Below are 16,716 nucleotides of genomic sequence, written 5' to 3'. Positions count from 1 at the left end.
TTTTTAAAAATTCTGTTAACTAAACGAAATTAATTTTGATACTTTTTTTGTGTTAAACAGTTTACAAAAAAAATAAAGAAATTTCTAATTTTAAAGTGACATCAAGCTAAAGAAAAAATATAAATAAAACATATTTATATATTAAGTGTCTAAGAAATTTAAGAATCTAAAGGAATTAGAAAATGGCCGATAAATTGATGTACATCCCAAATGATTATACACAAAATTACCCATTCTGTGGATTACAATTAATGGTTTAAACGTTTGGTATAAAACTTAATGAACCAAACAATGAAAATTCAATTTAATTCAAAAGTCCCTCAAGTTGTTTAGCCAAAGAGTAAAAAAAGTAATTATAAAACTTTGGATACTATTGTGATAAAAGTCACCGCCCTCCCTAAAGAGATTTTTTTTTTGGGGGGTTGGGTTTATATGGGTAGGGCGGGGGATGTTACTACCTGGTGATGAGGGTAGGCATGGTAGGGATACCAACCCTGCGGGCGATAACAGTTCTCATACAGGGATTCTGACAAAGATACTTAGCTTCATTCGATATAATATACGTGGATATTATGACAGGGGAAATTTTGTTGTCAATTTAGGTCTTGCTACTCATTTATTGGTCAGTACTTTTATCCAGTAGGAGGGAAGGGGTTGGGGTAAAAGGGGTGGATGGGAGGGTTCGTTATATTAGCCAGCTGGAAGGATTTTATTATGTAGATTTGGCGAAAATATGGTGCAACATCCACAATGTATAACATTTTTTTTTGCTTTAAAATACAACATAATTCATCTAGGGGGTTGGTATTTGAATCCCCACCTTAAATAGAAATTTTCAACCCTCCATGTGCTTTTAAAGTAATTATGTGGAAGGGGAGTTTTTCAACCTCCCTTTTGAGCAGTGCTTCTAGAGGCTAGGGATGCAGCCTCTATTATTTAAATCTTGCATTAAAATGTCAATAAAGTAAAAAAAAAAAAAAGTAGTTTTTTTACTGGAAAGCTTATTTTGTCTGTGTTTCCCAAAACGTATATATACTAGGGTGTATCATATATGTAGCGAAAATACTCTATAATTCCGTCTGTCCGTTAGAGGCAAAGTGGGGGAAACGTGGTTTGCTCAGCTCATGAAAAAGATAGAAGGCTGAAACTTTTTGATTATATTCAAATCATAAAGGAGCATAATCAACTTTCAAGGATCCATGGAGCTCGGTTTGCTTTTTAGCTTGTTTTTAGCTATTTGTAATAGTATCTAAGTATCTTTCCTGGTCTATCTGGAGAACTACACGTTGGAGAACCAGGAACCTGAAACACCTGACACAATATTATGCAGTGGTTGTCTGTTTGTCTGTCTGTCTGATTGTTTGTTTGATTGTATTCTGTTTGTTTGTCAGTTTGTCGGTCAGTTTGTCTGTCTGTTTGTATGTCTGAATGTATGTCTGTTATTTTTATTTTTTTGTCTGTTTATCTGTCCATCTGTTTGTCTGTCAATCTGTCAGTCTGCTTGTACGTCTGTCTGTCTGTTAAAACTGTGCTGCAAGCCGTTTGGAAGCTATGTGCATTGAAGGTTGTGTTTTCGAAACAATGACCTTGGTCATAATTTGGTATTTCAAAAATGAAGCATATTAGAAAACCGGTTTTTAAGGCTTAATTTGTTAAATACCATGAAATAATTCTGAACGGGGTAAGTGGGTAAAATACTTTTTATTTAACTAGCCCCTAGAGGTATTGGAAAGTCCGCCTTCTATATAGATTCATTCGTTCGTAATATGTAAAAGAAACGAAAAAAAATTGAGGGGGTGTATTCCCTGAAGAGTATAAGCCAATCGGTTCAGCGGTTACTGAGGTCTTAAGCTTCAGACAGACATCATTCTGCTTTGTTTTATATATTAAATAAACACACTGTTTATAAATCTTTCTATTTACCTTTGGTGAAGATCTGGACATAGCGGATGGTGGCCTGACCGCTAGCCGCTGGTCAATCGTCACACGCAATTTAAGACGGTCATCCGGATAACCAGTTGGCAGCCGCTGAAAATAAATAAATATTACTGTCTGAATGACTTATTGTCTATCTGTCTATCCATCTATCTATTCATGATTCTGTTTATCTATCTGTCTGAATGACTGATTGTCTATCTGTCTGTCTGTCCACCTATCTATTCATGATTCTGTTTATTTATCTGTCTAAATGAATGATTGTTTGTCTGTCTGTCTGTCCACCTATCTATTCATGATTCTGTTTATCTGTCTATCTGTCTGTGTGTCTGTCCACCTATCTATTCATGATTCTGTTTATCTATTTGTCTAAATAACTAATTGTTTGTCTGTCCACCTATCTATTCATGATTCTGTTTATCTATCTGTCTGAATGACTGATTGTCTATCTGTCTGTGTGTTTGTCCATTATATATTCATCATTCTGTTTATTTGTCTGTCTAAATCACTGATTGTCTGTCTGTCTGTCTGTCTATCTGTCTGTCCACCTATCTATTAATGATTCTGTTTATTTATCTGTCTAAATGACTGATTGTCTATCTGTCTGTGTGTCTGTCTATCTATTCATGATTCTGTTAATTTTTCTGTCTATATGACTGATTGTCTGTCTATCTGTCTGTCTGTCTGTCCACCTATCTATTCACTATTCTGTTTATCTATCTATCTATCTAATTGACTGAATGTCTATCTGTCTGTCTCTCCACCTATCTATTCATGATTCTGTTTATCTCCCTGTCTGAATGACTTATTGTCTATCTGTCTGTGTGTCTGTCCACCTATCTATTCACTATTCTGTTTATCTATCTGTCTAAATGAATGATTGTCTGTCTATCTGTCTGTCTGTCCACCTATCTATCCACTATTCTGTTTATCTATATATCTGATTGACTGATTGTCTGTCTGTCTGTCCTTCTATCTATTCATGATTCTGTTCATTTATCTGTCTGAATGAATGATTGTCTATCTCTCTGTGTGTCTGTCTACCTATCTATTCATGATTCTGTTTATTTATCTGTCTAAATGACTTATTGTCTATCTGTTTGTCTGTCTGTCCACCTATCTATTCATTATTCTGTATATCTATCTGTCTGAATGACTGATTGTCTGTCTGTCTGTCCACCTATCTATTCATGATTCTGTTTATCTATCAATCTGATTGTCTGATTGTCTATGTGTATGTCTCTGTCCATCTATCTATTCATGATTCTGTTTATTTATATGTCTAAATGAATGATTGTCTATCTGTCTGTGTGTCTGTCTACCTATATATTCATCATTCTGTTTATTTATATGTCTGTATGTCTCCCTATCTATCTGACTATCTCTTTATCTGTTTAAATGACTAATTGTCTGTATCCTAATCCTAATCCTATTTATAAAAGTCCTTCGCTAAATTTTAACCGATATGGTTCTCCTTTACAGCGAAGCTTTTTAAAGGTCCCGGGAGATTTTGTAGGAGGGTACGACCATCCTTCAAATTGGAATCGCCACTTTATATAAAAAATTAAACCCTCCAAATGTTTTTCTTACTTTTTCTTATTAAAATTTGAAGTGGGGGGTCGAGTTACCGCTAGTAAGCTGCTATAATCCATTTAATTTTATATTGCAATTTTAAGAATTAATGCCTTCCTTCTCAGAAATCATTAGTCAAATTTACTTTTTTTTTCAATCTGTCGCGACAAAAAAAATTAGTGCAAATAACATGCGAGATAGTAAAAAAAGTGTTTCTTAATTTTGACAAGTATCAAAGTTAGCGAAATATTAAAGAACATACAAAAGAAACGCTTTAGGGACCTCTATGGGTGCTTTAGGAAAAGGGGGGGTGTCGACACTCCATTTGATTTTTTTATTTTTTTTTTCATGGGTTATTATTCTTGGGAGGATGGAAGTACTTTTCCTCTAAATAGTTATAAACCTTTTCTAGACCTATGGGAGGCTTAACTGAAAAGGAGAACCATATCGGTTAAGTGATAATTAAGTGAAATACTTCGGTACAGAGACAAAAAGACATACAGACATACTGTTAGTTTTGTTTATAGATGAGGGGTGTTTAATTTTCGCATGGAACCTAAAGGATAGGATAATGGAAGATAATTTAATGTACACATCACTCATTATGAAAAACAAGATTACTATTAATAAAGATTAAAATTAATGGTAGAAAAGATTCGACACTGCTAGGTTGAACCCACCAATCAGGAATCAATAAAAGAGTTCAATACAATTTTTTTTCCAATGAATCAGAGAATGTAATATAAAACTTTGGGTACCAGTATAATTTAGAGTCCAGAGGTGGATTCTTAAAAAAAATTGCCCCACTAATCGCTTCGTGGGGCAAAATTATTTTCGTAAAAACACCAAAATTACATTAAAAATCTACAAAAATTAAACAAAATCATAGAAGGGTTATTAACATAAGATTTTATCTAATTTTTGTACATTTATATGTGATTTTGGAGGATTTTTCACGAAAACAATGATGCCCCACTAAGCGATTAGTGGGGCAATTTTATTTTAAGAATCCACCTCAGTTTTAAAAATTTGTCTTCTTTAAAGAAACACCTTTTTAGGGAAGGGAGTGGGGTGGGGGTGTAAAAGACAAAGAAAGAAGTAAATTGACAAAAATAAGTTGACAACTAGAGACATAGAGAGAGACAGAGGGAGAGAGAGAGAGAGAGAGAGAGAGAGAGAGAGAGAGAGAGAGAGAGAGAGAGAGAGAGAGAGAGAGAGAGAGAGAGAGAAATTGAGAGAGAGAGATAGACAGAGAGAGAGACAGAGAGACAGAAAGAGAGAGAGAGAGAAATTGAAAGATAAAGACAAAAAGAGAGAGAGAGAGAGAGAGAGAGAGAGAGAGATAGAGACAAAAAGAGAGAGAGAGAGAAATAGAGACAAAAAGAAAGAGAGAGAGAGAGATAGAGACAAAGAGAGAGAGAGAGAGAGAGAGAGAGATAGAGACAAAGAGAGAGAGAGGAAATTTAAATCTAGAAAAAAAAATATTTTGATTTCCCGTTTAGAAATTTATTTTAACATCATGCAATATTAAATTATTTATTTAGAATATTGGAAGGGAGGAGACATTGGGTTCTTTATTACACTAGTCCACAAAATATTATAAAATCGTTTCTTATTTTGATTTTAATTTGAATTTGATTGGTTGGTTAATTGAATTAAGTGTGTAAACGTTTAGACCACTAATCTACATTGCAATCTATATAAGGGGTACTTTTTTGTGTCATCATTGGGGATAAATTTATTGGCCATTGTCTTATCCCTGGAATATTAGGCAAATTTCATTAAATATATCAGGGAGGGAGGTGACATTGGACTGTAAATCATAATCGTCCCCAAACTTTTGAACTAAAAACTTTAGGTACTTTTAAAACGTTGTACAAACTAGCAGTGTCCAAACTTTTCTACCGATATTTTTGTAATCATAATTTGAGGATTAATGAAGTTATCGACGTGCTTTTAAAGTAACTATAGCGGCTATGCTCCTAGATCCTATAGGGCCTTTGAGATAAAGAAAAAGACAAATATTTCTTTTTTGGGGGGGGGAGTTAAAGAGCGATTTTTTTTTCGAAGGTTGTTGGTAACCTTCCCCAAAATAGTTATAAATCTTTCGAGGACCAATGAGAAGCTACATTGAAAAGGAGAACCATATCGGTCCAGCGGTTAGCGAGATCCTTCGGTACAAACAGACACACACACACACACACACACAACCTATTGCTACGCTACTTATGAAAATATCCAACAACAAAAAATAATTATAATTCAAATCTTTTTAAAAATCAAATCAGAATGTTTTTATTTTATTCATAATAATATTTTAATAAAGAAATTAAAAACAATGAATTTTTCAAAAAGACAATTATTTTTAATTTAAAAGTAGCAGGATAACTGTCTGTTTGTCTACTTGGGAAGGATTGTAACTATTTTGAGGAAGGGTGCAATCATCCTCCCTAAAGAAATCGCCTCTAGAAAAATCCCCCCTTACCAAACTTAAAGTAACTACCTACGCTAATAAAACATAATAAAAACTTAGACTTTTAGAACAAATTTTACGAACTAAAAATTTACGTGAATTTTATCATTTTAATTCAAAAATTTTGATCTTTAATGATTCATGTTTGTCTTTAAATTTTTAATTAAAAAAAAAAATGACAACATCTTTAAGTAGCGAAGAAAATAAAATTTAAAATTGTCTATTCTAAATAGCAGTTTATATTATTTCGTTTCTCATAGACAGACGGACGGATAGACTTTTCAAATCATAGATAATCATATTTAATACGTATAAGAATATTTATAATAAATTAATCTATTAAAATTAATCTTTTAAAACTTTCTTTGTAATCATATTTTTATGTATCATAAAAAATAATTTACTATAAATTAAAAATAAAGGGTTAACCCCCCCTCCCTTTTCATCAAGTGCCCCTAGAGGCCAAAAGAAAGACGACTGTTAGCAGGAATGGAGGAGACATTGGGCTGTTTATTACACTAGTATCCAAAATTTTATGATAAAGTTTTCTAATTCGTTAGCTTTACAACTTTGGCGACAATTATTGAATTTTGATTAGTTGTTTCATTAAGTTCAGTGTAGAAACGTTGTAACCACTAATTGTAATCTACAGAAGGAGTAATTTTGTGTGTGACAGGATTGGGGCTGTACATCAATTTATCGGCCATTGTCTTATCCCTTTAGATCCCTGATTTTTATTAAGAAAATAAAATCAAAATGAAGCATCGCTACAAAAATTGTATTCTTTTCAAGTGGTAAAATCTAATTCAAAATTTTAAGATTATTAATCACATGTTATGTAATTCTTAAAATTAAATATGAGTGTTTTCCATTACAGTGCCATGTGGAGCACTGAACCCCCCCCCCCCCCTTCATTTAAAATAATGAAAATACGGTGGGGGGGGGGGGGTTCTTTAGGTCAGGATAGGTAATGTTATATTAGATCATGGATCTAAAGGGATAAGACAATAGATGTAGATCTCCAATGATGATACACAAAATTACCCCTTTTGTGGATTACAATTCGTGGTTGCAACGTTTGAAAACTCAACCAACCAATCGAAATTATTGAGCTAACGAATAAGAAAACGATCTTATAAAACTTTGGGGACTTTAGCCCAATGTCCTCTCCCTTCCTGTTTTTGGGTGCTGGATAGTTGAGCATAGGGAAAAACACATTTCCCTTATTTTCAGATTTCAGAACTTTGGGGACTAGTAACATAAACAGCCCATTGTACCCTTCCTCCCTATATGAGATGTCTTCAATATGAAGATGCTGTGTAAAGTAATTTTTATAAAATTAACACCACACACCATTTTCAGCGGTATAAGAAAAAACGCGTAAAATATGCTTTTTTCGTTCATTTGTCTGCACTGCGAGATAATTGTGCATTATTGATTTATAGCTATTTCAGATTATTTGTAGGCCTTCTTATGCCTCTTAAAATGTTGTGTGGGTATGATCTGTACGTTCAGCCGTTTGGCAGCTAGCAGCCTTTAAAATTCATAGATTTTTGGAAATATTCCTTACCAGGAATATTTTACCGTGAACTGCAGTTGATCCAGATTTTAAACTATTTTTGAGAAGGGTACCACCACTCTTCCAAGAAAATGAGCCCCTAGAATAAAAATTAACTCCACCCCCCCCCCAAAAAAAAAAAAAAAAAAAAAAAAAATTTCTTATTAAAAATATTGAACCAATATGACTGAAATTTTTCCACTATTTTTGTGTAATTCAATAGGTTATATTTGGAGATGGGTAGCCCCGCAAGGTCAGGTCACCGTAGGTATAGGCTCTGTATTTTTACTTCTCCCTGCACTTTCGCTTATGATTTAAACGAAAATTAAAGAAAGGGTGGGGGGGGGGGGCCCGGGGGGGGGGGTTAAAGTACCCAAAAAAGACCATGTGTGAGCCATTAACCTTAAAATAGAAGAAAGATATTTTAAGATTTTTTAGCTTTATCAAAACAAAAAGTCACATTTTTAGAAAAAAAAACATTCATTAAAACAGACAAAAGTTTTATCGTCTTTTGTAAATTTTTTTCATATTTGCGATTATAAAAACTTAAATGTCAGAACCTACTTTTATTCTTTAACTTTTTAACTATTTATCTATGCATCCATCTATCTATTTATGTATGCATCTATCTATTTATCTATCTATCTATCTATCTATCTATCTATCTATCTATCTATCTATCTATCTATCTATCTATCTATCTATATATCTCTTACCTGTACCCCCGCAGTGGTGACTGTCTTGTGAAGATATGGATGCGACGAATTATTATTCTCATATCGTAATCGATCCTGAATAATAAATATTTGTAACTAACGGCCGACTACGCCCCTAGAGGCTTCTAGAGGGATATTTAGGTCGTGTGAATTTAAGAGATGGGTAGAGTCGACCCTATCCCCAATTTCAATTCTAGTTTTAAAAGGGGAAAATGAAATGTAGAAGCCTACATAAAAAGAAAAATCCTAGAATGGACAAACGGACATAGTTATTAAGCAGATGTTAAGTTCTCATATCAAAGAAAAAAGAGAGAGAAAAACTCAAAGAAAATCACAAAACTTTAAAATGTGTCTCTTGAAGCATGACCGGCAGACAGACAGACAAAATATATATGTATTAGATGCACTATATATACTAGGAATCTTAACTAAAAAATTCAGCCGTCTATCTTGATTAATAGCTGAGAAAATCATAGTGTTACTGGCTGTCTGACGGACCTATAGAGTAGCTTTGCTACTAAAAATGAAGGAAATTACCAAAGAATTTGATATGATATTTGTTTCGGATTATTATTATGACGTTGGATAAAAATTCTTTACAATTAGGAAAATATAATAAATTTATTAATTATTTTTTCCAGCATGACTTTGAATCCGATAATTATCCGCAAGATTAGAACCGGTTCTCTGCCATCATGAAAAATCATGTTTAGTATCGTTATTACAGACAATTTTCAAGAAATAATAAAATCATAAAATTTATACCAGTTTAGTTTTAATTTTTCAGTTTAATATCCGCGAAAAGCTGGTTGGAAGGTTAAATTTTAAAAATTTATCATATTCATTTTGAGTTGTACGTAAAAAGACAAATAAATAAATAAAAATAAAAGATCATAAAAGAAATATTAATATTTTCATATTTTTTAATGGTGTTTAAAACAACAAAAACTTTTTAGTTATTTGAGTCCTAATTATCTACAACTAACGGCTACACCCCTAGAGGCCTCTAATGGGCCATTGAAATCGACTTCCCCCCCTACCCACTTTCCGTTGTCGTTTAGAAAGAAAAAGTATTAAAAAAATAATTTTGTAGGGGTTCATTTATTTTTTCGGGATGTTTTTTAATGGGGGAATGGTGGTACCCTCCCCAAAAATAGTTATAAACCTTCCCAGGACCTATGAGAATATATCCTGTAAAGGAGAACCATAACGGTTCAGCAGTTATTGAGATCCTTCGGTTCACACAGGCAGCCAGACAGACAGAGATCCTGTTACTTTTATATAAGGATTTGTAAGCACATATGACTCTGATAAAAAAGATCAGTAAACTGTTATTTAAAAATCCATTAGTGAATCCATCCTACAGCTTTATGGAGGACAAACTGATGTACAGACAATATAAGGTATAAGTTTGCTTCGCTACCAAACAAAGATGACAACATCCATAAAAGCGAAACTCTGAAACGGTAGGACAAACGATCATTAAAATTGTAGAGAGTCAGAGTTTAAAAAGCAGAATATTAATGCATAAGTCGAAACAAAATTGTAAGTAAATTTGTTGCAAACTTCTTAAATACAGGATACTGTTTAAGGACATATTACATTTTTAGAACTTGATTCTAGAGATGCTTCGCTTATAATATTGTACCTTGTGGTAAAGGGAATTGGAATTACAAAAATCAGATGAATAGGGTAATTATAACATACATAAATATGATGTCCAAAAATCAGCATGTTTTAAATAGACGTACGTACTTTCTGGTATAGATTAAAGAGCTGTTACGCTTCCTAAATCGTACCTAAAGTTGAAATCGATAAGACAATTTTAACTTGTTTAAAAAAGCAAAAAGAGCTAACTGTCCGTGACGGACTGACGGACGAACAGACCCTTATTATAGAAAAGCTTTGATTTAAACAAGCTTAATAGAAGGCTCGCTCTATGTATAAAATTATTCTCTAAGTTTAAATACAGTTAGAAATTAATTATTTTAAAAAATGCTTGTGTAGGAAGGGGTTTTCGGCTATTTTTTTGATCATGTTGTGGTAAATTCAATGGCGTGCAAAGGGTTTTCCGCAAGGAGGTGAAAATCTTGATGAGGTGAAAAAGGAGAATTAAGTTCATATTAAATTTTTATATTTTATAATTTTTAAAAAGGGGGTGTTGACAACCCCGCTACGCTCCAATATTCCCTTGTTAAAATTTTTCCGCGGATTTGTCGGTGTAATTTCGGAAGTTACTAGCGACTACTCCCCAAGATGTTTCTAGGGACGCAGGGAAAGTCGATTCCTCCCCTTTCAATTTTATTAGAAAATTTTTGTGGGACATATTTTCTAGGGGCTAGTTCTCTTGGAAGGGTGTTGGTACCCTTCTTCAAAATAGTTGTAAACCTTCCTAGGATGTGTAAAAGAGAACCATATTGGTTCATTCAGCAGCGGTTAGCGAGATCTTTCAGTACACACACATACACACAGATAGACGTAGATCCTCTTGCTTTTTTATAAGGATACAGAAAAACATCGCATTACTGAAAATTATTTCCTATCCTAGACAGAGCTATTAACGTAATAAGAGGTGACCTTTTAAGTTAATACAGTTTTTTTTTAAACTAAAGTTTTTATATAACTAGGGTCTGTACGTCCGTCAGTAATGGTTAGCTCTTTTTGCTAATTTAGCCATGTTAGAATTGTCTTATCAATTTCAAACTTTGAATGATGATTCCGGTAACATTTAGGTGCGATTTATGCAATAATATGTAGTTATGTCCTTAACAGAATTATCCTGGATCTATGCAATAATCATAATACTGTGTATACCTTTAGATTAATATTTGCTTTCATTTTGTCACTCTACAAGTGTTCATGTCGGTTTGTTGAGTTCAGAGTTTCTCTTTTATGGATGTTGTCATCCTTGTTTTAATTATTTTTACGTATTTTGATAGTAAAGAGTAATGGCACTAGGATAAAAATATCAATAATTAGCACAGCAATAGCGAGCTAATAAAATATTTGATTAAAGTAACAGGATGCTAGGGGGTGTGTGGTGATTAATTATTTGGGGGCAAGGACACTGGACAGGTGCAACTTTTGTTTAATATCCCAATTTTTATGATCTTGGTGGAAAATCCTTTACCTTCTCTTTGGGGGAGCATGGTGATTGATTATTTTAGGGCAAGGACAGGTGCAACTTTTGTTTAATACGCCAATCTTTAATATCTCAGGGTATTGATTTTTTTAACTTCTGTTTGGTGGAGTATTGTGATTTATTATTTAGGGGTAAGGACAAGTGCGACTTTTGTTTAATACGCCAATCTTTATGATTTCAGGGTACTGAATTTTTTACCTTCTGTTTGGGGGGCGTGGCAACTGGGCAACCAGGGGAGGTCTTCATCTTCTTGCGGGGCCGGTACTTGTAGTCAGGATATTCCTTAGCAATAATATTTATATAAGGAACCCCCCACCCAGTACTGTACAAAAAAAGCAAAAAGCAAAAAATAATAAAAAGGGGTCCTTTTTTTGGTGGTGCGGTAAGGAGACATTTTAATATTACATTATAATTATTAGTTAATTTTTAAGACAAAAAGAATAAAAATATTATCTGACCTATGGTTATTTTAGATATACAATACATGAATATTGTGACTGGGGAATTTTGTCATCAATAAAGGTTGCTGTTATAGACCTCAGTTATTAGTCAATATGTTTATCCATGGTCAGGGAGGGATGGGGAATAAGTCCATATCTTTATCCATGGTCAGGGGAGGGATGGGGAATAAGTCCATATCTTTATCCATTGTCATGGGAGGGATGGGGAATAAGTCCATATCTTTATCCATGGTCAGGGGGGGGATGTGGAATTAGTCCATATCTTTATCCATGGTCAGGGGAGGGATGTGGAATTAGTTGATACCTTTATCCATGGTCAGGGGAGGGATGGGGAATTAGTTGATACCTTTATCCATGGTCAGGGGAGGGATGGGGAATTAGTCGATATCTTTATCCATGGACAGGGGAGGGCTGGGGAATTAGTCGATATCTTTATCCATGGTCAGGGGTGGGATGGGGAATTAGTCGATATCTTCCTCCATGGTCAGGGGAGGGATGGGGAATTAGTCGATATCTTTATCCATGGTCAGGGGAGGGATGGGGAATTAGTCGATATCTTCCTCCATGGTCAGGGGAGGGGGTGGGGAAAAGTATTAGTCAGCTGGAAGAAAGATTTTATCAAGTTTTGTTTGAATCCTTCACAATATCTATGTATTCTATATTTATTACTAGCTTTAAAATATTTTTTTTGTGCTGTTTTGTATACTGTTTTAATTTTAGTGAACATGCGCTTTTCTATTGTTTTTAACCTGTTGATGTAGTTGGCGTAATCTTTCTGCTTCTTCTATAAAGGGCTTTCTCTTCTCCTCATCCAGTTGTTTCCATCTAGATATGTTGAAATTAATAATTTATAATATTTTGTCTGCTAGCTTAAGGGCCTTCGCCATTTGGGTCAGGCAGTTATCTGGAATATACATCTATACATTTATTGATTGGTTGAGAAATAGAGAAGGCAAGATATAGATTAATAGAGAGACAGAGAGAAAGAGAGAGAGAGAGAGACAGAAAGAGAGAGACACAGAGAGAGAAAGAGAGAGAGAGACAGGCAGACAGAGAGAGAGAAAATGACAAACACAGAGAGAGAGAGAGAGACAGAGACAGAGACAGAGAGAGAAAGTAACATAGATAGTTGGGTGGAGGGTTTTAAGAGAGGGTAAACATCCCTTTGCCCCCCCCCCCCACCCCCCCTCCCCCCACCTTCAACGTCCTTTATACAAATGTAATTTACAGTCCAATGTCCCCTCCCTCCCTGGTATTGAATTTCTCTAATATTTGTAAGCCAAAAATCTGGCAAAAATCGTAATTAAAAAGCCTTTGTAATATGATAATAAAAATTAATGGTTGGAGTCATATTAATTTTCATAGCAAAGCTACTCTAAATTTTAAAATGTCCTTTTGTCTGTAGAAACTGAATAAGGGGAAGGGTTGCGTTGCAAGAATCTTAAAGGATAAGACAATGGACAATAAATTGATGTACATCCACACAATGATTGTAAACAAAACTATCCCTTCTCTAAATAGATTAAATTATTGAAAGTTCAAACATTCCCAGTTTTAACCAACCGCTCAAGAAATAGTAAAAGTACCAAGAAAATGTTATGCCAGCGAATAAGAGAATGTGACTGTAAAACTTTGGGTACCAGCATAAGCATTTAGAGATTCCTCATACAACAAATCATACAGAGCACAACTTTGATGGTCTGCTGGTCTGTCAGTTATGCTAAATTAAATTAAATCGTCCTAATATAATATAATATTTTCTTGTTCAAATGTATTTTCTCTATATCTGTGTTTCTCTCTCTCTCTCTCTCTCTCTCTCTCTCTCTCTCTCTCTCTCTCTCTCTTTGCAGGGATTTAAGGGATATAAAATGGACGATAATTTAGTTTACAATGATGATAAACAATGCAACCCCTTCTGTAGATTTAAATTATTGGTAGAAACATCTGTACACTACTAGTTTTGAACAAACCAATCAAAATTCGGTGATTCAGTACACAAAGTTTTAGGAGCCAACGAATAAGATAAAGTTGTTATATCCCTATCCCCCTGACTATTTGATATTTGAATCTCGATTTAATCCTAAAATAAATTTGAGAGGTTTCATTGAAATTATTTTTAAATTTTGGGAGGCACAAGATTATGCATTAATCCCGTAGTTCTTTGTCAATGTTCTATGCCAGAGAGAGAGTGAGCTGTTCACAGTGGGATCTTTTGCCAAAAAACGGGACATTTAGAGTAGACAAAAGTAAACTTCAATAAATAAGCTTGTATTTGAAGAAATGATGTAATTTCTTTTGCTTTAACTCGGAAATAACTTAAATTTTGCCTCTGTTAACTTCTAATGTGCATTTGGTAAGTACGTCTTGCTGTTTTGGAGGAGCGAAGCTACCCTATTTTTAAAAAATCTATAAAACTTCATAACTTTAGTTAGGATAGGAATATTTTAACAAAATCAACGTCTATGTAAATATTTCTTCAATGCAAACAATGTTTGTGAACAAGAATATAGCGTCAGGTGCACCCATTTCGAGTCCCGGCATTTTTAGGTAGGTCCAGTATAAGTAAAATAGGACACTTATAAGGCATGTTTTCAAATATTTTTTTTACAGATATAAACAACAATAACATAATTTTCAAAACACTTTTGATTTTGTGTTAATACCTTTATTCTAGGTCTAGCTATCTTCATTTAAAGTTTGTATAAGAATATAAGCATAATTTCTTAAATTATATTCTCTCTCAAGCGTATATTTCTCTCTCTCTCTCTGATGCGTATATAATGTTTTTGCAATATTATAATTAATCTCCAAATTTGAATTTCTGCTGGACCAAAACCAGTTAGAACTACAAATTTTTTTAGAACACATGAAATTTAGCAAATTTAATTGCTAAAATAAAAGTATTTTGAGGTCATCTTTATTTAACGACTCCTTTATCCCTTAAATGTCCATTAAAACCGCGAGAACGGCAAAAATCGTTAAAAATCACGCCAACGGCGGCAAATAACGGCGAAACGGTTCGCCAGAGGCAAATGATGCATAAGTCAAGAAAGATCCGCCTTAATGAGTTTGAAAATATTGCAGAGATGACTTTGGGCTCTAAAATGACTCCTTCCCCCTCTAACGGGGGAAAATTTGAAATTAACAAGAACGAAATTGTTCAAACCATGCAATGTAAAATGCTCAATTACTCAAAAACGGACAAGAGGCCCCAGGTTGTTGTTTTATACACAATACATGTTGTATATTGATATTATTATTGCAAAACCCGGGGCCTCCTGTCCGTTTTTGGGTAAAATGGAGAAAACTGATTTTTTGGGGTTAAAAATCTTAATATTTTTGGTGAAATTTTCTCACAAAAAGTCAATTTACACCACCAAAAAAATATTTTTTTAAATTTTTTCTTTAATTAGACATTGGTACAGGTATCTCAAAAGTACCTCAATAAATTTTTTTTTTCATAAGATGAACATAAATGTATTTTTTGTTGCCTTGAAAAAATTGTGTAAAAAAATCTGGAAAATCATCAAAACTGAAAAGCAATTTTTCACTACCTTTTTTAAAAATGGCATAAACCCGCCAAAAATTAATATTTTTTAAAAATTTCTTTTCTAGCTGTCTACTTACAGCCATTATTAGGTCCTAGGATAGATAAAAGTCGATTTTAGATTTTTTGGATGTCCCGATTTTTTTCAAAAGATCCCACTGTGCTGTTTATTACACTAGTCCCAAAAGTTTTAGAATAAAGTTTTCTTGCTCATTCGCTTGACAGGATATGTGTTTTTATGTGTCTGTCTGTGTGTACTGAAGAATCGTGCTAACAGCTGAACTGATATGATTCTCTGTGAGTATCAGTTACAGTGTAGCTTCTCATAGGTCTTTGGAAGAATCAAACCTATATTTGGTAAGGGCACCACCACCATACTCCCAAAAGAATTCACCCCTAGAAAAAAGACATCCCCTACTTTTTTGTTTTGTTTTTTCAAAGAAAAAGGGGTAATTGCACGAAATGCATTTAAAGTTAAATTTAGTAAACCATGGTTCAATGGTTTAAACTTCATTTAAAGAGCACATACTTTAAAGAATTTCAATTTTCTACCAGGTAGTTCTAAAATATCAAGACTTGAAAATCATATTATTTTGATATTTGCAACTTATATGGCTGTCCCGTTTTCACAAAAACAACATGACGACTATTTTAGTCATATTTATTGTAATAGAAAATTATATATGTTTGATGGTATACTTGAAACTTAAGCTTGAAATCATTTTTTCTGAAATGCACTTCATGCAACTATCACTTTAAGTTGGTTACACTTCCTCCCAAGCGAACCCAACTGTTTTTTGTTTTGACCGTCAACACTTATAACAAAGAAACAGGGTGTCTTTTTGTCTGTGTGTACCAAACAATTATTCTAAGTATATGGCTTTCATGGTTTTCCTTTACAGTAAAGCTTCATATAGGTCATGGAAATAATTTTAGGGTTGGTAATGTCCCAACTAGAGGAAATTACCTCTAGAAAAAATTCACACCCCAAAAAATATTTTTTTACTTTTTCTTTTTAAAACTAAAATTAAAAGTTGTATGCCCCCCTCCCCAACCCTCAAGTACCTCTAGAGGCCTCTAGGGGTTAGCCGCTAAGCCGCTAATAATTACATGAAATGCGAGATCGATACATTGTCTCCTTTTTAAAAATATGTTCCATTAAATATAATAAATTTTTACTCAATATTTTAGATTCTATGGAAATACTTTATAATTTAATACATTTTATTTTAATATTTGGCTGAGGTCAAATTTGTAGGGAGGGAGGGGACATTGGACTGTCAATTACTATGGTACTAAAAGTTTTTTTCCA

At 33.6% G+C, this 16,716-nt stretch overlaps 1 protein-coding gene across 7 annotated transcripts in view; it reads right to left on the bottom strand.

The window, feature by feature from the left end:
• LOC145329352 (uncharacterized) overlaps positions 1–16,716 on the bottom strand; it is a 55,897-nt gene that overhangs the window by 10,582 nt on the left and 28,599 nt on the right. For 5 of the 7 annotated variants that reach the window (XM_080173414.1, XM_080173417.1, XM_080173420.1 and 2 more), the window contains 6 exons: positions 12,607–12,682; positions 11,595–11,678; positions 8,255–8,329; positions 1,924–2,028; positions 1,266–1,311; positions 459–529 (listed from right to left, as the gene is read on the bottom strand). In XM_080173414.1, the coding sequence (XP_080029540.1) occupies positions 459–529; positions 1,266–1,311; positions 1,924–2,028; positions 8,255–8,329; positions 11,595–11,678; positions 12,607–12,682 (457 nt within the window). The remainder of the gene's footprint in view (positions 1–458; positions 530–1,265; positions 1,312–1,923; positions 2,029–8,254; positions 8,330–11,594; positions 11,679–12,606; positions 12,683–16,716) is intronic. The other 2 variants (XM_080173419.1, XM_080173421.1) reach the window with 1 other exon arrangement.

This window comes from Acartia tonsa, chromosome 10 (genome assembly GCF_053477335.1).
Source record: "Acartia tonsa isolate MP-2025a chromosome 10, ASM5347733v1, whole genome shotgun sequence".
Classification (NCBI taxonomy): domain Eukaryota; kingdom Metazoa; phylum Arthropoda; class Copepoda; order Calanoida; family Acartiidae; genus Acartia; species Acartia tonsa.
Note: the sequence above shows the minus strand (reverse complement) of the source record. Positions and strands in the feature narration are given on the sequence as shown.